Here is a 24,500-nt window from a genome sequence, read left to right as displayed (position 1 = left end):
GGTCACCGATGAGGTCAAGCAATAGACGACTGCTCCAGTCTGTGATGTTCCAGATGGGAGTAACATTTTCTCTAATTCCATAACAAACCCAATTGGCTTTATGCAGCAGATAGACACAACTGATTGCATCGGGGCGGGGGGCAGCCAATCTGAAAGTGATCAGCGAGTAAGCTGCAGAGAATTACAACCCTGGGTTTGATGCAGATGATCTGTTGGCATTCCAAGGTTATTTTCAGCAGTTTTGATCTGTCTGATTCTTTTTTCATCACACAGGAGCATGATCTGGAATAATAATGATCTTACACCCTATTAGTTCTTGCACCACAGGGAGGTTAAAGGTCAAGCTCAGCCACAACTCATCTGGAAGTGGTAGCACTTCAGCGTCGTGTTCAAGGGCACACAAACACACACACACACACAAACACACACACACACAGACCAGCTTGCAGTTTGCTGTGTGATGGAAGGTGTGTAAGTTTGCCACTGTGCAGATCCCCTCTCTCTCACACACACACACAGGAAATTATTTTCTTCTCTCACACATGAGAATCAAAACTATTATGTCATAAATGCTATACTTGACTTATGTGAATACAAGACCTTTGCATATTTTTATGCTACTATTTTAGTTGCCTTATATGGCTGATATAGGCATTCTTTGGTCTTGGTGCTGCAGCCAGGCTATTTAAAGCCTATCAGTGTAAGAGTTTTTTTCTCGGTCTATTGTGAGAATCTCCAAGAGGAGGAGCTCTGTATAACCGCTTCAGTGCTTTCCCAGTTCCATAAAACTGCCCGATATAGAGACACTGAAGTACCGGAAGTTGCATGATATCCCTTCGTGAATAAACGTTTTTTTTTTTTTTGTTTGTTTGTTTGTTTGTTTGTTTTGGTTGGCTGGCAGTTGTTGGAAAGAAATGAAAAATATTTGTATGGTCATTTTTAGAGTGATTAAATATAATTTAAATTATGTTTTGTGATAGATAAAAGTCGTAAAATTGATCAAAAATATTAAAGAGGCTTAAATAAAAATAAATAAATGCATTTGATCTACTCCAGGCTTTTATTCTGAAAGTCTGAAAGTCTCCGGGAGAGCCGCGTGCTGCGGTCGCCTTGACGCCGCCTTGCCTCCTTGTAGTCCACCTCTACAGCATGCAAATTACCGAGCAGCTCCAATATATCGCAGATTGGTTAACTACACAGAGCGCGCGGCGCAGCGCGAGAGCAGGGAACGGCACGCGCTGGCATTGTATTTTTATTTTATTTTAAGTTGACCGTAGAAGCATAATTAGAAAAAAGAGAGATGAAAGAATAGCCCCGCTTTAATGGCAACAATGTTTTAACACTGTCGCCTCGAACCTGCAACTTAATCCTAATTGACTGTGGAGAGACTGGAAGGAGGAAGGCTGCGGGCTGCTCATCATCCCGGGACCGGAGTGAAACCTCACCGCAAAGCGTCCTGGTGTATCGGAATAATTAAGTGTGTGTGTGAGTGTGTGTGAGGAACCGCAAAGGAAAAGGGAGAGGACTGACGGAACCTGTGAAGTTTTGTAGTGTGTCCGCCTGTTTTATAAGGAGCTTCGTGGACTGTAGAGAAACTGTTAGCCTGCGCGTCCCCCCTCTCCTGTTTTTAAAGGTGGTGGGTTACCCGCATTAACTGATGGACCAAGCACAGTGAAATTTGGACTTAAACATCGTCTTTCTTCAACAGTTTTATCCGGTAAGTGTCACTTTACGGTGAATGTAAATATTTTTCTGTCAATGTTCTGTCAGTTATGGATCGGATGTGATTTATGGAAAGTTTATTTCTGTTTCATTGCAATTAAATAACTGTCCCCCCCCCCCCCCCCCCCCTTTTTTTTTTTTTTTTTTTTTTTTTTTTTGTTTATTGGGGTTAGCTTAAATGATAAGGAATCCGCGTCCATTACGGGCACGTTCTAACTAGCTAAAGAATGTTGCAGTGCAGTAACCATCCAGTTTTATCCCCCCTTAAAAAACTGCTATAAAACAGAGGGTGTAGATTGTCAGAAAGCACAGGCAGAAAACAGCTTTAAAGAAAAAAATAAATAAAAAATAGTGCCTGGACTTGACAGGAACAGAGAAGGAGCTGTGAGTTTTCCTGAGGGGGCTCCATTACCTCGAGCACACCTGGCTGTCTGCCACACACAGTTACTGTATCCTACGGCGCTGTTCTCCCCTATGGAAATTCGGACTGGTGTGCCTATGCTCTGCTTCGTATTACATACAAGGAAAAAATATATTTAAAAAAAAGACAAAACTTTGGAGTGAGTGGCTCATTTTTAAAAGATAACAGTAACAGATTGAAGCTGCCTCACACTTCGCTCTTCCCTCCTGGCGTTCGACCATCACTAATTATATCTGTGGCGTATGAATATTTATTAGTGTTAGTGGTCACAGGTGTGTTTTAATGGGCGCTGCGTCATAAATTCTGACAGAACCGAGCCAATCAGGAAGCAGAGCCAGCCAATTAATCTCGTTACGTTTTACATGGCGCTGTTATAGCGTGCATGTTCACACTCTGTAATCACAGGCATTTCAATAGATCTGCATTGCATTTGTGCCTTACTTCTAATCAGCTTTCCCCCTTCAATTAGAGGAAGTGCAAGTTAATGGGGAAAGCACTGTCTGATTATCTTTAAGTTTGCTTAATTGAGTCTGGACCCCAATTTTTTGCTTGGATGAATAATGGTTAATAAGGTAATGCCCCAGTTATAGGCCCTGGATGGCATAACATTTGATTATTTATTTTTTTTAATCACAACTTTCCTGTCTGCCTCTCTAGTGTTAAGAGTTTTCTTTTGTTTTTTTCCCCCTCCAGCTTTTTAGCTCCATTGCTATAATACCTAAAAAAAAAAAAAAAGTCACCCAGGCACAGGGAATTATAGAGAGAGGGGGAACAAGAGCTGATGTTTACTTGTGGATATCAGGTGGTGCAGTGGTGGTTAGTCCCCTACAACTGAACAAACTGTTTGCAGTGAAGGGGAAACACAAATATGTTTGAATAGGGTAGGTGTTGTCTGTAATGAGTTGAGTAGCCAAAAGGAAATTGGCCTGACAGGTGTGAGTGGTCTGCGGATTTCAGAGCCAGCTCAGGGTCGAGGGTAGAGCTTCGGGCCATGGTGAAACTTTATTAGTGTGCTGTTTGTCAAATTGAGAAATCCTGCAGTTATGTATCAGAGAGCGGAGATGAAGTAGGCAGCGTAAGCCCACGTAATATTGAATCAGTCAAAAAAAAAAAAAGGAAAAAAAAAAAGGCTGGAACAAGGGGCAAGGGAGTTGAACTATCTCATGCCTGTTGAGTGGGTGGATGTCATAATTATCATTTCTCCAGGATTGTGGTGAAGGAGGGCCGCGGGCGCTGGCAGAATCTCTCACTGATATGTGGGTGTAGTGGTGGTGTCGACCCTGTAGGGGCAAGCCGCATCACTTCCAATCCAGAGGAGGAAAGGGACGAGTCCTGGCGTAATTGGTGCCTGGGAACACTGCAGGGGCGCTCGGGGAAAGTTGATAGACGGTCAGAGCGAGCGCATAAACAAGGCAGCGCAGAAACACATACGCACTCTGAAGTCATGGACTGCTAGGGTGGGTGGGGCTCTAATCTGCTATCCCATGTCGGGCTGAAATGAAACAACCTCTAGCCTGACGCAACAAGTCAACTGTCTCGCATTCTCCGGCCCAAACTCCACCTCATTCTGTTTCAGCCTCCCAGGCTAAAAGCCGCCTGACTTTTAAGTAGTAGACGCACGCAACTGTTGGTGGGAGCCCTTCAAGGGAAGTGGGGAGAAAAGACTGGGAGTAAACAAGGCTCTCTTTTCCTTCTGTGGAGAAAGGTTGCTGGCTTTTCGTTGTCGTGTGTCGCAGCAGGAAGGTGTAAATTAGCAGGCAGGACTTGTCATAACACGATAAAAAGTTCTTAAAATACTTTGTAATTGTAAGAGAAAGCAATCAGGAGCAGTTAAAGTGCATGTTTATGGTAGCACATTCCTGAGTAACCACAACATAACAAAGGAGTGACTGAGCACAAACACCTGTAAAATTCACTTCAGTTCAGCTTTATTTATATAGCTCCAAATCAAAGCAATAGTCACCTTTAAGACGCTTTATATTGTAAGTTATTGTCACAGTCTGGCTGAGGCAGACTGTATGTGTTTGCAAGAGAGGACTCAAACGCAGACCAAAAACTGAACGTGACGTGGATTTAACAAAAAACAAGCCATTTATTGAGGCTAGGAAACAAGGTACAAACAAAGGGCATAGGTGAAACTAAACAATAACCTAAACTGGGTGAACTAAAACTAAACATGAAAAAACCTTAAACATGGTGAACTGACATGGGTACCTGAAGTTGTGACGTGCATGAGACACACGGACTAAATACACACAGGAGGATGATGAGGGAAACGGAAACACATGGGGAAACAGCTGACACACATGAACATAACGACATCACAAGAGGAGAGTACAACTAAAAACATTGAACATAGGAACACAGGACCCCTTCAAAGTAAAACAGGAACCATAATGAGACGCAGACATGACAACATGAACTTGACAACATGAGACTCTCAGACATGAAACACATGAAGGGCAGGGGGGACTTTACAGGGGTTGAAAACACAAGGGGGAGCTAATAAGCAAATGAACATAGGAAACCTAATGAGCTTAAACATACTATAAACATCAAAATGAACTAAAACTCAAAACACTGGGTCATAAGACCCAGGATCGTGACAGTTATAAACTGTGCCATAATACATAGAAAACTCCAACAATCAGACGACCCCCTATAAGGAAGCAGTTGGCGACAGTAGGAAGGAAAAACTCCCTTTTCATAGGTAGAAACCTCCAGCAGAACCAGGCTCAGGAAGGAGCAGCCATCTGTTGTACCCAGTTGGGGCTGAGGGAAGGAAGAGAGGGATTTTCTTTTTTTTTTAAGTGCTTCTTGCTACACATAGTAGACACATCTGGGTCTTATCTGGGATCTTTTTGGCACTGACAGCTCACATGTTTGGGCCAGACATGGTATTAATGTGGGTTATAAGAAGTGTAGTGTAGACCAGATGTGCCCAAATGTTGTAACACATCTAATATAAGAATTGTTTAAGGTGGACCAGTGCAGTCAGTCAGTGCCAGATATGGGCAATACAAAAGTGCATACTTTGGCCACATTTTGGGGAAAACGTTAATGTCTAGCAGGGATTAAATTATATTAGAGCATATTTTATACTCTAAAATATGTTTATACAGTGGGGCAAAAAAGTATTTAGTCAGCCACCGATTGTGCAAGTTCACCCACTTAAAATGATGACAGAGGTCAGTAATTTGCACCAGAGGTACACTTCAACTGTGAGAGACAGAATGTGAAAAAAAATCCATGAATTCACATGGTAGGATTTGTAAAGAATTTATTCGTAAATCAGGGTGGAAAATAAGTATTTGGTCAATAACAAAAATACAACTCAATACTTTGTAACATAACCTTTGTTGGCAATAACAGAGGTCAAACGTTTACTATAGGTCTTTACCAGGTTTGCACACACAGTAGCTGGTATTTTGGCCCATTCCTCCATGCAGATCTTCTCAAGAGCAGTGATGTTTTGGGGCTGTCGCCGAGCAACACGGACTTTCAACTCCCGCCACAGATTTTCTATGGGGTTGAGGTCTGGAGACTGGCTAGGCCACTCCAGGACTTTCAAATGCTTCTTACGGAGCCACTCCTTTGTTGCCCGGGCGGTGTGTTTTGGATCATTGTCATGTTGGAAGACCCAGCCTCATTTCATCTTCAAAGGTCTCACTGATGGAAGGAGGTTTTGGCTCAAAATCTCACGATACTTGGCCCCATTCATTCTGTCCTTAACACGGATCAGTCGTCCTGTCCCCTTGGCAGAAAAACAGCCCCATAGCATGAAGTTTCCACCCCCATGCTTCACAGTAGGTATGGTGTTCTTGGGATGCAACTCAGTATTCTTCTTCCTCCAAACACGACGAGTTGAGTTTATACCAAAAAGTTCTACTTTGGTTTCATCTGACCACATGACATTCTCCCAATCCTCTGCTGTATCATCCATGTGCTCTCTGGCAAACTTCAGACGGGCCTGGACATGCACTGGCTTCAGCAGCGGAACACGTCTGGCACTGCGGGATTTGATTCCCTGCCGTTGTAGTGTGTTACTGATGGTGACCTTTGTTACTTTGGTCCCAGCTCTCTGCAGGTCATTCACCAGGTCCCCCCGTGTGGTTCTGGGATCTTTGCTCACCGTTCTCATGATCATTTTGACCCCACGGGATGAGATCTTGCGTGGAGCCCCAGATCGAGGGAGATTATCAGTGGTCTTGTATGTCTTACATTTTCTGATGATTGCTCCCACAGTTGATTTTTTCACACCAAGCTGCTTGCCTATTGTAGATTCACTCTTCCCAGTCTGGTGCAGGTCTACAATTCTTTTCCTGGTGTCCTTCGAAAGCTCTTTGGTCTTGGCCATGGCGGAGTTTGGAGTCTGACTGGTTGAGGCTGTGGACAGGTGTCTTTTATACAGATGATGAGGTCAAACAGGTGCCATTCATACAGGTAACGAGTGGGGGACAGAAAAGCTTCTTACAAAAGACGTTACAGGTCTGTGAGAGCCAGGGATTTTCCTTGTTTGAGGTGACCAAATACTTATTTTCCACTCTGATTTACGAATAAATTCTTTACAAATCCTACCATGTGAATTCATGGATTTTTTTTTCACATTCTGTCTCTCACAGTTGAAGTGTACCTCTGGTGCAAATTACTGACCTCTATCATCATTTTAAGTGGGGGAACTTGCACAATCGGTGGCTGACTAAATACTTTTTTGCCCCACTGTATATATATGAGAACGGAGCTTGGTCCCCATAGATCTCTCGTAGTCTGGCTATTGGCTACTGCACATTTTCAACACACCTCAAAAACCTTTACAAGTTCAGCATTGTTCATTGTCTTGACACCAAACATTATTGCCAGCTGTTGAGCCTTTACCTATCCATCTTTCTATCTTGCCAAGCACTTTATGAATATTGTAAAACCTTCTGCTGGAAAAGTAGCACATAGAATTTGATGGGCTGCGGCTAGCATTCTGATGAAATGCTCAGCGAGCAGATTATTTAGGACAATAAACCCCCCCACCACCACCACCTTTGTTTGAAACGCAACACTCCCTTCTGTTGCAGCAGCGTCACGTGTGATGTGTACACATTTCTTGTGACAGACGTGCAGTGTGTGCTGTGCTGCCTGTATATGCATTTAATCTGCAGTTTCTGTTGTGATTCCGGGAATTTCATATGGCTCGGAGTAATCCATCTCAAAAACAAACAGGGAATTATGGGTGGCATTGAGTCTTATATTTGACTTTGAAGCTTTTGTTCTGATAACAGGTTTTACCAGGAGTTTAGAATGCTGTCCAGCTTCTTTAACTTCCCGCTGTGGCTCTCCCACTTAATTGGTCTTGAAAGGTCTTGTTTAGCTGGACGGCGCAGGTCAGCCCGAGTCTCTGCAGTTAAGTTGTCACACACTCAATTAACTGACAAAAAAAAAATGCACAGGCTGAAAGCAAGACACCTTGAACTTAATCTGCATTGAATTTGCTGTCTTATGTGTCCAGACAAGAATTATGTAAAAATAAACCAGCTTTATCTTCCTTTTAAAAAGACATTACACCTTGGTGTTACTGATGCAGTCAAACAGACATAACATCTATCAATCTTCTCATCTAACCATCCACTCTTGCTCAATGGAGCCAGTCTGAAAATGTTTTTGACTATCGGTCCGTAAGCTCTGCCTCTGTCTGTGTGTCCTGCTTAAGTCTGCTGTTGCAACTGATACTGGCAGCTCCAATGAGTCTTCTTATTTCCCTTGACCATAGACTGGATTTCCTTCAGGCAAATTTGCATCAGCCAAAGTGTCAGATAGGGTGGAGTTTTAGCTCTACTGGCTCTGCATCATAAAGCAAGTTATACCGATTCTAGTATGACACAGTAATGAATTATGGAGGCGCCTGGTGAATAAACAGGGAAAGGGCAGAGCAGAGGGAGAATCAGAATTGGTGGTGGGGGTGTGTGTGTGTATGATCCATCTCCATGTTTCCCAAACAGTAAAAGATAAATCTGTGACTTTGTGCTAATCTTATTATCTTTAACGTAGCTAAAGAAGCTGCGCCGCCATCTTTCCATTTCTCCCATGAACACACATGGGCTCAAAGTGTGCACCCATATGTGAAAATGTGCAGTCGCTTATGACAATCATAGTCTAGATCCTGTCAGGTAAATATAAAACACATACAGGCAACGTTTACATATGGCATGTAGATTTTTTTTTCCTCTTTCTTTGCTTTTAGTGGGCGTCTTGATGAATTGTCACTTGATCACATACCATTCAGCTGTTACTAATGAACAAAGCCACTAACAGATGTGGTCATAAAAAACAGCTTATGACTTTATAGTAATTTGTTCAGTTAGTAAACTCGTCATGGTTTTGCTGAAGAACAGTAAGCTAGAGTGTAGTACATAAGGCTGAATATCAAACTGATAAATCAGACTGATTACATCCTACCAAGTGTTGGATAATGTCTTGTTATTTGATACTAAATTTTAATATATTTGAAGTAAATCTCATCAGTGTTAAAGAGCCAATCAGCAGACAGAATACTAGTGCGAAGATCTGATGATCTCAGTGACTGGCTGTCTAACGTGTAGTAGAGTTATACAGAGAAAATCTATGTTACAAGTACTTATTTTTAAGCTGTGTTTAAAAAAATAGTTTCATATCTTCTCTGAGTAACTAAAGCCTAATTACCAAATGTGAAGAAACAACTGCTTTGATTCTACATCCAAAAGATGTTTGTTTTGTCCTGATAGGATATCAACTGAAGTTGAACTTGGGCCAGTCTGCACTGTTGTGCAATAAACATTTGCATAATATTTTAACCGGGCAAGTCATTATGAATACATTCATATTTACGGTGGTGGGCAAAAACTGGGAGGTAGCTAAAAAAGTTATATAAAGGTTAAGAACCAAGAGACATCTGAAAACACCTACTGATAAACCACTACCCCCTGGTGCTTTAGGTTGGTTCTACAGAGGGTATTTACAACAAAGTACCTTTAACTCGGGAACTTAGGCGCACATGCATCGATTGTTTTTTTTGAAAGGCTTACATCAGATAGCAGGTGTAGAAATTTGTACAAAAAATATTAGATTTGATGCCAATATCATCAAAGCTGTTAAAACTGCAATGCATGCATTAAAAAAAAGGCAATTACCAAAGCCGACTGTATGACAGATTTGATGTAACTCTTGAAATAATGGAGCAAAATAAGAGAGCAGGAAGCTGCTCTGTGTTTGACTGTAAGAAGAATTAATCAGCCAGGACCGGATTTTCAAAAATCATTTCACATTTCCCAGAAATAGCCACATGCCCAATTTGAGGACGACTGTGAACTAATTGTAACATTACTGCAATGCGTGTGGTGACCCCCTTTAATTCCTGGCTTTTGTGCATTTTTAAATATTTGCATGAATATGTTGTAAAACAGCTCTGAGTTGGATCTCAAACATAAATACTTAAATGGGTATGTTTTTATGTTCTGAAACTGCTTCTATGTGCAAAATGGTAAAATAACTTTCTTAATGGAGCTTTTCTATCCTAACGATCAATTTTATGAAACTGGTAACAGTGAGGAAAACATATTGTTTAATCCTTGCTTTAAAAATAATCGAAGACTCTAGTTTTTGAATGATACCAGTCATAATTGTACAGTTAGGATATCCAGATATCCAGCGTGATCACAGTACATAACAGTCCATCGTGTGATATGAAAAATGTACTTACAGCTCGATTGTGTTTGACAATCACTTTATGTATTTGTAGTTTTTTTGGAAGGAAGTTTCTATAAATTCTAATTGAAAGTTTCAAAATAGACCAGTATTGGTATATTTCAGATATCTAACTAGAATGCATATGAAAATATAAAAATCGTTTTTTGTTGCGAGTTAGTATTTTTACAGATTTAATATAATTTAAGTTTCTATTTTCAGATTTTCAGGTTGTCTATAAACTTGCCTGCATTTATGTAGACCACAGAAACCAAGCTGTGATTAACTGACATGACAGAATGTTCTAGGTGGTGCCCTTTCTTTTGTTTATTCTCAGTAGCCAGGCCTGTCTACCTATAATATGGGACTCCTTTGAGAATGAAGTTTTTGTTTTTTTCCAAGTGGCGGATCTACACCTATTCATGGAGTGAATCATAAGACCGTCATTACCATTACCCTGTGGCCCTGTTTTTATGGAGGGCATGCTTTAAAATCGACATTAGAAACAACTGAAAGGCTGAAAAGACTAAGGATGGTTACACTGGAGATAGAAAGATATGAGACACTCACTGAATATTCTCAAAGAGCTATCTTATAATGATATAACACAACAATCTCTATTAAAACCGTGTTCTACTTTATTTAGAGTATTGGCTTTGCTTTCAGTTGCCTGACTTTCCAGGTAGCACTGAAACTAGATTGAGTATAGTGAACAAATGTATCTACACTTTGCCAGTCCTGCTGGTGAGTCACTCCTGAATAGAAAGTGTCCTTCTTTTTTTTTTTTTTTTAAAGCGACAGTAAGGTATACAGAAAGATACATCTGTTTGGTGCAGATGGGTCTTCTTACAAAACCTTGATCCTACTATACAGTGGCGTAACTCGCCTGCTCATTTCAGGAGAACTAATTACTGCGCATTAGTTAAACAGACCATTTGAAATGCAGGCCTTCTAAATCAAGCTTGCCAGGGGAGCTGAGCCACCCCCTCTTCCCTCCCTATCCCACACTGCCTTTGTGTTTCTATTATTAGTTCTATCATGCATATGTTCTCTATCAGAAATTAAGGCCCACCAGCAGAGAGCAGAAAGTGAGGAAGCTATGCAGTTACACAAGGTAGTGAGTAAGCAAAACTGTGGCGTTGTGTCAGTTAATGGTCATAAAGATTTATTAGGTTTCTATGCATGATGTAGTTCAGTATCTGCTTATGACTTACCACAGGGATGAGCTCCCAGCTGTTAGAACTACTGAACAACATGAGAAAAGCAGAGAGCCAATCGAATTTCTTTCTTTTCATTTTTTTTCATCGGGACACTGAAGATGTTTCTAAAGATGCAATCCTTGTAGCAGCCAGCAGAGCGTGTGCTATCAGCCTCGCTCCCCTGATCACCAAGGCTGTGTGCTTCCAACACAGCTAAAAGGATCTTTGTTGGCCTGTTTGAAAGCACAGTACTTCCACTAAAACCTCCACCATGCTGAAACAAAGGGCCAGAAAGTTCAGTCAGTGTTAATTTATATATTTTATAAAATAGATGTATACAGACCCTTAACAGGTGGACGTACTATAGTTAACTAAAACTAGGAGCTAAAAAAACATTTTAAACTTTTATTTTTTTAATTAAAATCTAAATCTAAATCAGTCATACGTACTGCACTTACAAAACTAAAATCCAACTAAATATATACAGCTGAAATGTCTTTAACATTGGTTTACTGGATTTGTTTTCATGCATGTTTGATTCAAATTTGAATAAATGCAATTCAGTCACTTTGACTTGCGCTGGCACACGGAAAGTTTTGATAAACGTTTCAGCACAAGCACCGCAAGCAAAATGAAGCAATAGATCAACAATTCCGTTGGGAAACACGTGATATCGCTCCATTCACAGGGACTTGACAGGCAAGAGCTCTGAAACCTGATCCTTGTACATGTGAATGCTCATTAACCATATGCAGAACAATACAATACATGTCAGATGTTGGCTCATATGTCTGAATAAAAGTTGTTTTGTAGAATCCTGATCCTAAACCTGCTTGGATTTCAGTCTCACGGTGCTGGTACAGATTATATTTACATTATTGCTGCGGGGGGTGAACGGGTGGATTAAACTGTCAGAGAACTTCAGACTTCAGTGAATTAAACTCTACTCTTTCAACCACCCTGTTGTCAGGATCCATTAATCATTGCAGCTGCAGGTAGCCTAGCAATGAGGAGGACTAAGGTCATAAAATGCTAAGAACCGAGGTGACTAATGCTTTTAAGAGCAAGTGAAAAGCCAATAATATTGTGAGATATCCACAAGACATCTCCATGATATGTCCAAAACACTCATTTGGAGTGACTTTTATCACTCTTGAACGAGCTAAGAGAATGGCTCTATCCATCGGGGTGCCACTAGGGATAACAAGTCTTTCATGCTACATCAGGTTGCCTCCTGCAACAGAAGAAGGAATTATGCCTTATGGGCTATTTGTGGCTCTAGCGTGCTTTACTTTGACAGTGACGAGGACAGAACACGACTATGACTGTGTTTTATTATCTAAAAATAATGTTCGGAACTGTCAACCGGATGGTGTGCATTCATACTTAGTACAGTGCAAATCCAGGTCCTTGTTTTGTTGTCATATACTGTATCTACAGTGTGTGTGTGTCTTTGTCAGTCCACTAGAAACTATGACAAATGTACAGATGGTAAATAAGTGGTGCTGCAGTGCGCTGTCAGGGGCGTAAAGAGTGCAAAAATCAATGGCAAGCAAGGGCACACGAGCTGTTCAGTAAGGATGGCGTGCTTAGTATGAACCCTGGCTTTGCAAATGAATACCCAATACAGTTGTCATTTTAAAGTTTGTCACAGTCAAGCTGTGATAAAGCCACATTCGGTCCATTCATACTGAAATGCTGTCAGCAGTGAGATGTCTTTGTCAGAATTTTTAGTGACTTTTGCAAAGGGAAATGCTCCAAGTTTATCAGCAAAGGTCTGCTCAGCTCCATCGCTTTCTCACACTACTTATGTGATACATTAGATTACCAAGTAATGAATTCTGGACTCATCTGCCTGCTCGAAAGTGACTTGACCTACAGAAATGTTGATAAGAATAAAACTTGATTGCGTTGTTTCTAGGGCTGCGTGATTATGGCAACCGTATCATTTAGCTCAATTATTGAAATCTTGGTGATTTAACACATTATTGGTCACCTGATCAAACATGCTGCATGTATTAAACTTTAAAGTTGGGGCAAATTTCATATAAGGAGAGGAATCTTTTAATTTTTTAGGTTCAGTGAGAGTGACGCATGGTCGTCCTCTATGGAGTTAGGCGTAAACTAGCGGGTGTTATTGACCATAAACCCAGTTTCGCAAGGGCAGCCAGACGTCCATGGCTCACAGCCTCCATTGGAGGATGTCTATGGGGGAAACAAGGGGCTGTTGTGTGCTTCAGGGGACCTGTATAGTAGCTATGGGGAAACAATGGAGAACTAAGACCAACAAATAACTGGCACCTCTGCCGAACACCACTGAAAGTGGACTGAGAGACCAGCAAAGTGTTTGAGGCAAAGGCAGCTGCAGGCAGACATCAGTGATCATTCCACAGGCTTTTTAAAACTTCCTTTACACTGATTAGAAAGATTACTTAGGGTCAAGATGAAAATGCTCCTGTGTAAAACTAAGGGATACGCTTCATTTATAACACACACAAAAGGGAGTTTCATATTGAAAATGCATGCAAAAAGTTTTTGCATACACTTATCTTTGGTTATTTAAAGTCATTTGGCTGCTTACATCATCTCAGATATCATGCGTGCACTTGTCTGAATGGACACACTAATGAACATATAAAAAGACAACATTTATTTACAGCAGTGCTGTAAAAGTCTGTGTGGAAGATGAGCATTTGTGTATTCATGGCTTTCTGTGTGAGAGTGCTCACACAGTCACATAGAAGAGGCCTTGTCACTCTGACATATTATACCCACGGGGGGCAGTGGACTCACTGTGGGTGTTCCGTGATATTATGGAGTGTTTCACTGCACTGGAACAATACAATTTATAACCGGTCCAGCAGAAGCATTAACAGGGTGTTTATTGGTTTTATAAATGGACAAAGCCTCCTGTGTATGTTCCAGCGATGGTAAAAAACCCGGCCTATGATTAATATTCCATCAACAGACTTTTTCCTCACTTTCTCTCTGATGTCTTACTCTCCTCCGCTCCATGCTGCTTTTCCTTTTTTTTTTTTTTCACTCATCTGATTCGATTTTGGGTGATGAGTTGGCTTCGCTCACATGCATGAGGAGCAATCTCATAGGGCTTCAGTAGATCTCTAATTGAATTGTCTGAACAGCACGAGATGAACATTTGAATGTGTAAAAAAAAGAGTGCAGCAGAAGACTGGCACTGGAAGAATGTTTCATCTCCTGCGCCCATCACACCGACTTCCATGCAACATTGATTGCTTGAAAAATGGATCAGTAAAGAGGAGTCTGTTTGAAATCCAGTAGGAAGAGAGCATCAAACTACTGCCGTTCTCTATCTGCTCTCTGCAGTGTTATCATGCAGTACGCGATAACATCTGTTAATAGTCTTTTTTTTTTCATTTCATATTATCCTGCAAGCCATTAGGGTCACAAAGGTGAGCACCTTGGGTCCCATGACTTCCACCAGACTCCTGAGCAATCAAATGTATATAAATAATAAAAAGGGAAATGCTGCAGTTATTATTCAGCACCAGATTTGGGAGATGTTGTCTGAATATTATCGCTGTCTAAACAATGTAAATTTAATAGGTTTGACAAATGAGATTTTTGTGTCTCATTTTGGTTTGTCACGTTATCTTTAATTGCTAAACACGAGCACATAGTCACATTTCTCAATGTTCTGCATAGAAATGCTTGAAAATGATTATTGCCTGACTCCCAGTGATGTCTAACTGTATAAATGTGGAAGTTGTTCACAGCTTAGAAGTTTTGCCAATGTTTGATTTTACATTAATATATTCTTTTCGTAAATGGAATCTGTGAGTATGTCTTTTCAAATACAGACTTTAAAACGTTGATTCAAATGTTTCCTTTTATTCTTGTTGCTTTTTGCAATAAGAATTCAGAAGCGAAAGACTGATTTCTAAAATAAATGGCATGCCTTTCCACATGGATGGGGGGAAAACAAGCAGCTGGAAAGGTCTAAGGGCAATTCCACCACTCAGAGAAAATTTTGGCTTAGAAAGCTTAAATTTGGTGGCCTCTAGCCAATTCTGATACGTCTCTTCCATCACCTCCTCTTTTAATGAGTTTGCTTAGCCATCTGTAAAGATAAATTATTGCAGAGACCATTAAATGATAAATGTCTATTGATTCTTAATCTATGTTTTTATTTATTTAGTGACCGCTTAACTACAGTGTTTTGAAGACATGCCAAAGTGATGTTAATTAGAAACATAAACAGATATATCCATGATTAATCCTTAGCAGGAAATTACATTGACCTGGCAGGTTCAACACAGATATAACACCACATATCCCAAATAGCAAAACAATAACTATTCCTAATAAAGTTCTCCTGTATAAATACATAAAACAGCCAATAAAGGGTGCAGTCCCTTTGACTGATTTCAGCTTCAAGAGCAGTCTTCTGTCCACCACCTGCTGGACTCTCTCAAATTCACGCCAATCCATAAAGTCCTTAATTCTTCCTCAGTTTCCCTCCTCCTCACCTCATTTGATCAAGAATCATAAGAGGTGAAATCATAGAAACCTAGACAAAGATTATTAAGATCACACTAAGTAAAACACACCAGAATGATGTGTTATATTTGGGATTTTATAAACTGCATTCAACTATTACAAAGTTTAAAACTACAACACATTGTTTACATCTATTTGCTTTGTGGATTGTTGGTTGGACAAAAGGGAAATAATAATCTGACATTTTCAATTCTGTACGACATACCGGATAGATGACAGGAAGATAAATGCAGAATAGTCAACCGTTTAAAAGACATCATTACTGTTTGAGAGACATTTTCATTCTTTGTGTATCTAAACAGTAGCTCAGTGAGTGATCTATAATGAGCAACTTGTCTTTCTCAAAGAGTGGTTGGTCTCCTTATTGTTGTACTCCTGTCCAGGCAGATTCAGAGCGCCAGATTTCCCTCGAGGCAAGAACATTCAACTAATTATTCCTGTGCATTCTGCCTGATGTTGTGGTGATTCCCTGTAGAAATGAGTAAGGGAGGGGATCACGAGATTATTAGTGCATTCAGGACCAGATTTACTAAGCAGGTCAAATTAACAGGAGACTGTAATCTGAGAACAACAGGAGTTTAAAGGTCTGCTGTTGATCTGCTAACACAGAAACAGACAGTGTATTTCAGTAATATCCAATTCAGAAACTTGTGTAGGGTCACGGACGAGCAGAACAGATGAGGGTGTGAGGAATTGGCTAACGATGCAGGTGCGGTTTGTTATCTGCAATCTGACAAATATGTTATTAGCATGGGTTTGAAAGCATCTGTTTCTCTCAGTAATCAGCATGGCAGGGAAGGAGTGAAGAAGAAGCTGTTTTCTGTGGTAGAATCAGAGATGTTATTGGAGGAATGTAATATCCATCCAGCCATCTTTTTTTCCCCCCTTCAGCATCTCCCACGTGCAACCTGCTCACTAAAGGGACACTTGTAACAGCATTGTGGGTGAGGTGCATACATTAGCAAGAAAGCTTGCTCCATGGAGGAAATTTTTAAAATGACCTGAGGAGAAACGTTTGCGGACTGTCTCACCTGTATGCCGCTTGGGTTTGGTGATATATCAAAAATTTCCACTTGTGGCTAACCACTATTGAGCAGTTGCACTTTTACTATAATTAAAACAACAGTAATCACTGAGTCGCAAAAAAATACCATCAGTTAATAACTTGACACCCAATATCTGTGTTCGTTAGACTACGTTTTTCTGCTTGGTGGGTTGATGGGGGTTTTTTCACCTCCCTCCCCCAAACGTTGTAAACTTGTCTTTATTAAGCACTGCAGGAATTATAGGTGTTGCAAATTTTCTGTGCCTTTTATTGAATTGTTTTTCTTTTTCCAAAGCAATGTAAGAATACCATTCCTTGGCAGTCAGTATATCGCTTTTCCTTTTATTTCCCCCAAAAAATGAACACATCTGAAGAAACTTCACCGGCACACTTTGTGTTCTGGCCTGCTCACGGTTGCAAGTGTTACAGTAAAGTGTAAAATGCTGCAGCTGAGGACATGCTCAACTACTGTAATAACATTACATTATGTGCTTTAATTTAAATACTTCCCAGGCCAGATTTTGCAGAAACTTGTCTAAATAGATATGCTGTAAAGCTAGCCAAAGAAAAAACTGTCCACACAATTCCTTTTACTACAGCTTCCTTTTTGGCTCTTTGTGCACTTATGGGAGTTGAAGCTGGTGCCGTCTGAGTTACGTAAGAGTTCAGTGAAATTGCCAGTGATGTATTACTTTGGTAATGTAACGAGTTTCTTGGGGTTTTTATATTTCTTAGAGTTCTCGCTATTCAGTGTTTCCTGGTTCCATGGAGTGAGGAGTGTAAAGTCTCTATCGGTTATTGCAGGTATGTGGAGAATGACCTTGGGGTATATGCCTGAACCTCAAAGATGTTGAAGATTGTCTGTTGTGAGTTGTCTTGGTTTTCATCAATACTGTTGACTTTACCCTGTGGCACCAAAAATGCATGGAGGCATGGTGAGGGAGGCAAAAAGTTGAAAGAAGGAAAGAAGAGGCACGGAGAGGGTTGGGGAATAACTTCAGAGATGTTTTAGCTTCATGGAGCTGATATCTTCTCTCTGTTGTCTCCCTGGGTTAGGTGTGTGTTGTGTGAGGATTGCTTGACTTGGTAAACAGAATAATTGTTATATTTATAGTCAGACTGTAGTAAGCATTTAAAATCTGAATGTCCGATGTGTTTCAGAACAGTAATTAAGCTAATTGGTACATGAATGCCTTCTGGTCCCTTGGTCTGTATCTCGAGGCTATATAGAAAATGTAATTTTCTAAAACTTTACAAACTGTTCTCCAATTAGAGGACAAAAAAAAAAAAAACGAGCATCCAAACTGACACATCAAAAACTTCACATTTTTTTAAGTCTTTTTGTTGTTTTCCCCAAAACAGTAGAGTGGTTTTTGATGATGACTTCACAAGGTGTATCTCTAGTCTGCACACCAAAAAAGATATTTTTTTCTATTGCTGCTTTAGGGCACAGGCAACTGCAAACACCCCCAGAAAATATGCCCCACATCTCTCTGACTTTGAGTGAAGGGGAGATATTTCCTCAGCTTTGTTAAGAGAGACAGTTGAGTATTATTTCATTCATAGCTTTCAGTCTCTGACAAACACAGGCTGGATTGGCTTGCCCCGTCTTGCCAGAATGAAGCTTTCCAGTTACTAATCGCATTCGTTAACAAGAACGGCTGTCATCTCTCACGTCTTTCCTCTTTGAAGAATCCCATTCGTTAACAGTGACTATCTAGATGATTCTTGATCTAGGGAAGATGTCTACACTTCTGCACCAGTCCCCCAAGAGTGATTTAGCCTTTGATCCATCAGGATTTTAGTCGACTTAATGTAATGGATTTCAATGTGGTGCACAGGCTGCTCATCATTAAAATCAGATTTCAGCTTTTCCCTTGTCACTCAACATAAATCCTACTCACAGTTTGATTTTGTTTTCAGTGGACCGGGCTGCCCCTCCACACGCTTCGGTTTATTGCTTTGATATAGTTTGTAAAATAATACAGTCAAGAGTATTTGAAAGAATTCAGATGTATGAATACAGGGTTGGCTCAGATTTAATTCTCTTTGAGTCCAGCCTCATGTGAGTTAGCTGGTTTTGCAATAAAACGGGGTCATTTATTTCACGTTCTAAATGTAGAATGCTTGTTCTAAATGTTGCTTTGACATGGATTGAAGTGACTTCTGCATTTGCATGACTCACACTACATCTTTGTTCAGGCAAGCCTGCATATAAAGGGCAGAGAAATCAGTCAAATGAGTCTCTCTCTCTCTCGCTCTCCCTCTTTTTTTAAAATAATGTACCATTATCCCACTGAGTCACTGGGAAGAGTTGCTGTCTGATCTCAGTCCTCACCCTGTGGAATTTATTTACTCATCGGTAAAATGCAGTGCCCAGGGAGGGAGTCTTAATTCTGAAGTTTTTTATTGGATGAATAGGCGTGCCATTAGCTAGAGATGATGCTACATATACTGAGTAAAGGCAACATAAACATTCAGAAAGAAGAGAATACTTCGTAGAGTTTTTCACAGTTGCTAAGACATTTCCACCCCTTTTTGTTAAACTGTTAACAACACCTTACTAAACCTCTGACAATGCTGGCGAAACCAGTCGCTTCAAAACAGCTTTGTCAGAGCTCAAAAACCACACAGTGTTTTTGGATCACACACACACACACACACACACACACACACACATACACTCACAGCCTGCAAAAAATAAGACCACTGCTGTGCATTCATTACACACTAAAGTGAAAGAAAAAATGACGAGAACATGAAGCTCCAAGATGTTTTTTCCAGTAAAAATAAAGTGTGTGTAGCTGCTTCCAGTTCCACTAAAATAACAAAATATGTACATTTGCTGTACAGTAGATGTTGGATTTTGTGATGGCCACGGATGATCAACAGAGATCTGGTTGTGCTCTTTGTCCTGTTTGCCTCACAAGTTTGCATGAAATTCATTCATGTATTGTATATCTCATAAGAAATTAATACGATATAATTTACTCACAAAGATGGTCTCTTTCGTACTGCAGCATAGTCATACGTTAAAAAGTCAATAAATCAAGAGAATATTCGTAGATAAATCAGAGTGTGCAAGTATAAATCTAAATATAGGTAAAGCATGTTGACTATAAGAGGGAGTGGGAAATTCTATTAAAACTAATGAGAGTTTCATATAAATTGAACACAATGTGTAGAGAATACTGGACACTGTTAGCTTTGTTTTCTAGTCTTATATATTTTTCATGCATTTAAGGCTGTGCAAGGACAGTTCTACACTACATAAAGGCTTTGATCCAAGAACTGTGTTACTCTTCATGCATATGATGCACTCATAAATATAATTTTACACTTTTACACATACATAACATAAACTTGCTGTTGTAACATATGAAACTTAAATGACATTTGGATCACTGACAATGAGACTGAATATAATTTTAATGCTACGCGGAAGTAGCAAAGTTATTTAGGACAGCGTGTTTGAGTTTGACCTTCTGCAACATAGTTGCTTAACACTTTTCTTTTTCCCTCCCCACCCCTTCTGCCCATCCTTTCTTCACAGATTTCTCAGGCCGAAATGCCGCCCTGTGTCATTTTCATCGGCTTGTTTCTCGCTGCGGTCCAATCCCAAGATATCCATCCCTCAGAGGCATCATCCTCCATTAGTGAGTCTTGTGACTCCTTGTGCTCCTGCGAGAGAAAAGACGGCATCTTTCATCTTAACTGCGAGCAGAGAAACATCAGCAAAATCTCCCAAATCAAAGTCCCAGCAGGTGTGCCCTTCCACCTGAACCTTTACAAGAATGACTTGGTTGAGCTCCGTGCTGAGGAAATGGAAGGGCTTAAGAGTGCCCTTTCACTGCACATCGGGGGTAATAGTATACAAGAGCTGGAGCCAGGGGTCTTTAGCACTTTCGGATCGCTGAAAAAACTCCATATAAATAGCAATTTTCTCGTCACACTGAAAGAGGACACTTTTCAAGGCCTGGTGAATTTAGAATTTCTCCAAGCTGACACAAATTTCATACGGGTCATCGAGCCAGGGGCCTTCAACAAACTGATCCGCCTCAAGGTCCTCATCCTCAATGACAATTCCATCGAGTTTTTACCCAGCAACATTTTCCGATTTGTACCACTCACCCACCTGGACCTGCGTGGCAACAAGCTCCAGACACTGCCCTATGTCGGCTTTTTGGAGCATATTGGGCGCATAATGGAACTCCTCCTGGAAGACAATGACTGGGTCTGTAACTGTGACATTTTACATTTAAAAATCTGGATGGAGAACATGAGAGCCCAATCATCAATCAGCGATGTGATCTGCACCACACCACATGACCTCAAGGGGTCCATTCTGGCAAAGGTGAAGCGGGACATCCTCTGTCCATCCCACGCCAATATTCCCTTAGAGGAGCCGTCAAAGTCACTGGATATGGTTGTTACTCCCTCATCCAAAGTAGCTCAGATTCCCAAGTTGGTCAATGCCAAGGATGACGGCAGAATCCCGACACCATCTCACATTCCCAGCAGTCCTTGTGTGGAGCATTGTTCTTGTCACAATCACCCCGTGGCTGGGTTTTTGATGCATTGTCAAGACCGAGGAATTCAAAAGGTGTCAGATATCGGAATACTTAAGGAAAGCCCAACTAAACTCGTTATGACGGGAAATATGATTCAGAAACTTCTGAAGTACGACTTTGTAACATATGATAGTTTAGAATTGCTCAACTTGGCAAACAACAGAATCGATTACATTGATAATGAAACTTTCCTCAGCTTGAGCAGCTTGAAAAAGCTCTACTTAAACGGCAACAGAATCGAAAAGCTGTTCTCTACCATGTTTGTAGGACTGCACAACCTTGAATACCTATATCTGGAATACAACCTCATCAAAGAGATTGCACCAGGCACATTTAATCCCCTGCCAAACCTGAAGCTGCTGTCATTAAATAACAACCTGCTCAGCTCTCTTCCAGCGCAGATATTTCGCAACGTGCCTCTCGCCAAATTAAACCTGAGAAAAAACCTGCTTATGCACCTGCCAGTGAGCAACGTGCTCGATCAACTCGACTCGCTGGAGCAGATTTATTTAGAGGACAACCCCTGGGACTGCAGCTGTGACTTGCTCAGCCTCAAACAATGGGTAGAGAAACTGAGAAAGGACACAGTGGTGGGCTCCATTTTGTGTCACATGCCAAAGAAAGTGATGCAGACCGACCTGAGAAGCCTTCATCATGAGGTGCTTTGTCCCGGTTTAGGGACCTACCACCCATTGCCCTCAAATGAAGAGAGTGTGACAGCCACCCTGGGGCCCAACAGCGATGAGAGGAGTCTCCTCATTTCACTCACAGACACTATCCCACTGTCTGTGCTCATTTTAAGCCTTCTTGTTTTTGTCCTCATGGTCATATTCTGCTCAGCTGGGCTGGTGGTGTTCGTCGTGCATCGGCGGCGGCGGAGGGCGAAGAAAAAAGCAGCAGAGGAGCAGCCGCGAGAAAACACCAGCAGTAGCTCCCCCATTCACTTGCATTACAGCATGTATGGGCAGAAAACCACTCACCACACTCTGACACAGAGGACGGGGTCCACCACTCTGTACGAGGACAGGTCGCACAGTCCCATCGTGCAGATCTGCCGCAACCCCACCTACTGCTCTCAGCACAAGGAGCACGACGCCGATATGGATTATAACCTCGACGAGCCCAGCTCCAAGCATCACCTCTGCCGGAGCATCATGGAGAAGGAGAACACGTCGCCCCTCACGGGAAACCCCAGCTCAAAGTTCAGATCCATGCCCGGAGAGTGCCCCGCGGAGTTTGTCACTCTCAGCAACCCCAACTCCTTGTACAGGAACATTCTGGAGAGGGAGAAGGAGCTGCAGCAGCTCGGAATAACAGAATACCTGAGAAAAAATATGCCTCAGCTTCAGCCCGCTGTAGACATGCAGGTCCCTGGGCACCAGGAGGAGGTGAAACTAATGGAGACGATTATGTACTCAAGACCGCACAAGGTCATGCTTGAGCAAACAAAAAACGAGTACTTTGAACTCAAAGCTAACCTGCATACTGAACCAGACTATTTGGAAGTTCTGGAGCATCAAACTGCATTTAACTGAGCTTATGAAGTTATAATAAATATATATACATAAAATGTTTGATCTAAGTGCCTTGTCCTTTTGGCCCTCTTGTACTTGCCACAGTGTAAAATATAAATATAGATATATGATGGGCACATCTCTTAAATTGTAGCACAGAATGTAATTGGTTGACTCTTTTGTTACGTTTCATCTGTTGACAGCCATGTTATGTAGCTGGTAAAAGGTGTCATTATTTATGGCCAAATATAACTTAACCGCTTAATCTCCACAGGACCACTGAGACGTCATTTGAAATGTAACATCTTCAAAGATTCAGTTTGCTGTGGCCAAAACAAAACCCGAACCTAACCCTAGACGAGCGTGTGCTGTCTAGGGTTGAGTTCAGGATTAGGGTTAAGGGGAACACACCATTCACACACAGACTGTTAGATGAAAACTACAGAGCATCAGTTAAACAGCATCAGCTTCTGCTTTGTGAAAATACCCTAAACCCCAACCCTAATACGAACCCTGTTGGATGTTTAAGAGGTTAAAACTCACAGTCTGTTGAACAGACCTGTGTTGAAACCAACTTTTTTTTTGTTTTTTTTAAATGATTGATTACATCTCTGCTGTGTTACTGCAGCCAAATGAATCGATCCACATAGCACCCTCCCCATCCCCCTCACGCTCCAACATCCTGACGGAATAAAGCAGATGTTTGGGAAGAAGTGAGTGAATTTCAATCATCACTTGACCCAGAAATGCTGTTTAATCAGTTTACCCTGACTCTGGGTATGACCTGATTACATCCTCTGTCAACATAAGCCAGCTGGATTGCCGCAACCAGAATGCTCATTGTGCCGAAGAGTCAGCAAATTGCCAACATGTACATAAAAAAATATATATATATATTAAAAAAAAATACAGGGATAGGAGTGCAGTTTGAAAGCTATCCTTCTGTCAGTTAATTGACACGACATAGGAACTTTATTTATTTTTGTACAAGCTACTTCTTTATTTCTTGAGTCAGTAAGTAGAGCACTTCAAGTAAAGTATATACACCACTGTAATGTTGTAAAAATGCATTGCACTAATCAAATGCCATAAGATGGTGCATGACAATCAGAGTCCTGCTGAAATTTGTGGTTTTTTCTTTTTTTAAGCTTTTGATGAAAAAAAGCCACTAATGTGGAATATCATTGATCTGTGTGTGTCTGAGTGTCTGTATGTGAGACGTGTGCCACTATTTTCTGTCTGACAACAGCATTTGGGAACATTGTTCGTTCCTCGTGCTCACATTTATTAACTTCCTGGAACATAACATTGCCCGAAAGCGAGTGAAGGTCCAGTTTTCCACAGACAGCCTGATAGAAAACAGACTCCAGCCGACTTCTCTCTGTTTCCCAGCTCACATTATAAACAGCTGACGAGTTGGCGAGTGACATGTGCAACGTAGACATTGTCGTTATTCTGCATTTATACTATTTGCTCTTCATACTCTTGGAAACTCAACATTTGGAACGGTTCATGTAAGCACACACTCTGTAGCTTTTCTACTTAACTAGAGTTAATTATTTATTCTGTATATTTTGTATATACTTATGTTCCATTATATCTATTGTTTTTTTGTGTGCCTTCAGTGCTGTACAGACTATAAACAGAACTTGTAATTGAAAGAGGAAATAAAGAATTGCAGTATACATATGGTTTGTAAGTAATTTATGGCTAACTCATGTATACATCCAGCCTGTTTTACCTCCAAGATAAAAGAATTCAAAGCTGCTGCTTCTCAACACC

The 24,500-nt window shown here is 40.9% G+C and overlaps 1 protein-coding gene across 1 annotated transcript; it reads left to right on the top strand.

Annotated features, from left to right (window-relative positions):
• Positions 1-1,119: 1,119 nt before the first annotated feature.
• Positions 1,120-24,403, top strand: slitrk6 (SLIT and NTRK-like family, member 6). Its single transcript, XM_085150400.1, has 2 exons — positions 1,120-1,717; positions 20,187-24,403. The coding sequence occupies exon 2, from the start codon at positions 20,202-20,204 to the stop codon at positions 22,737-22,739; it is 2,538 nt and encodes an 845-aa protein (XP_085006526.1). The 5' UTR covers positions 1,120-1,717; positions 20,187-20,201; the 3' UTR covers positions 22,740-24,403.
• Positions 24,404-24,500: the final 97 nt, after the last annotated feature.

This window comes from Neolamprologus multifasciatus, chromosome 23 (assembly GCF_963576455.1).
Source record: "Neolamprologus multifasciatus chromosome 23, fNeoMul1.2, whole genome shotgun sequence".
NCBI classification, from domain to species: Eukaryota; Metazoa; Chordata; class Actinopteri; order Cichliformes; family Cichlidae; genus Neolamprologus; species Neolamprologus multifasciatus.
The sequence above is the reverse complement of the archived record's forward strand: the minus strand, read 5'-3'. Positions and strand labels throughout refer to the sequence as shown.

Bases quoted from the DNA above. Each gene is read 5' to 3' on its own strand.
- slitrk6 (XM_085150400.1), top strand. From the start codon at position 20,202: ATGCCGCCCTGTGTCATTTTCATCGGCTTGTTTCTCGCTGCGGTCCAA.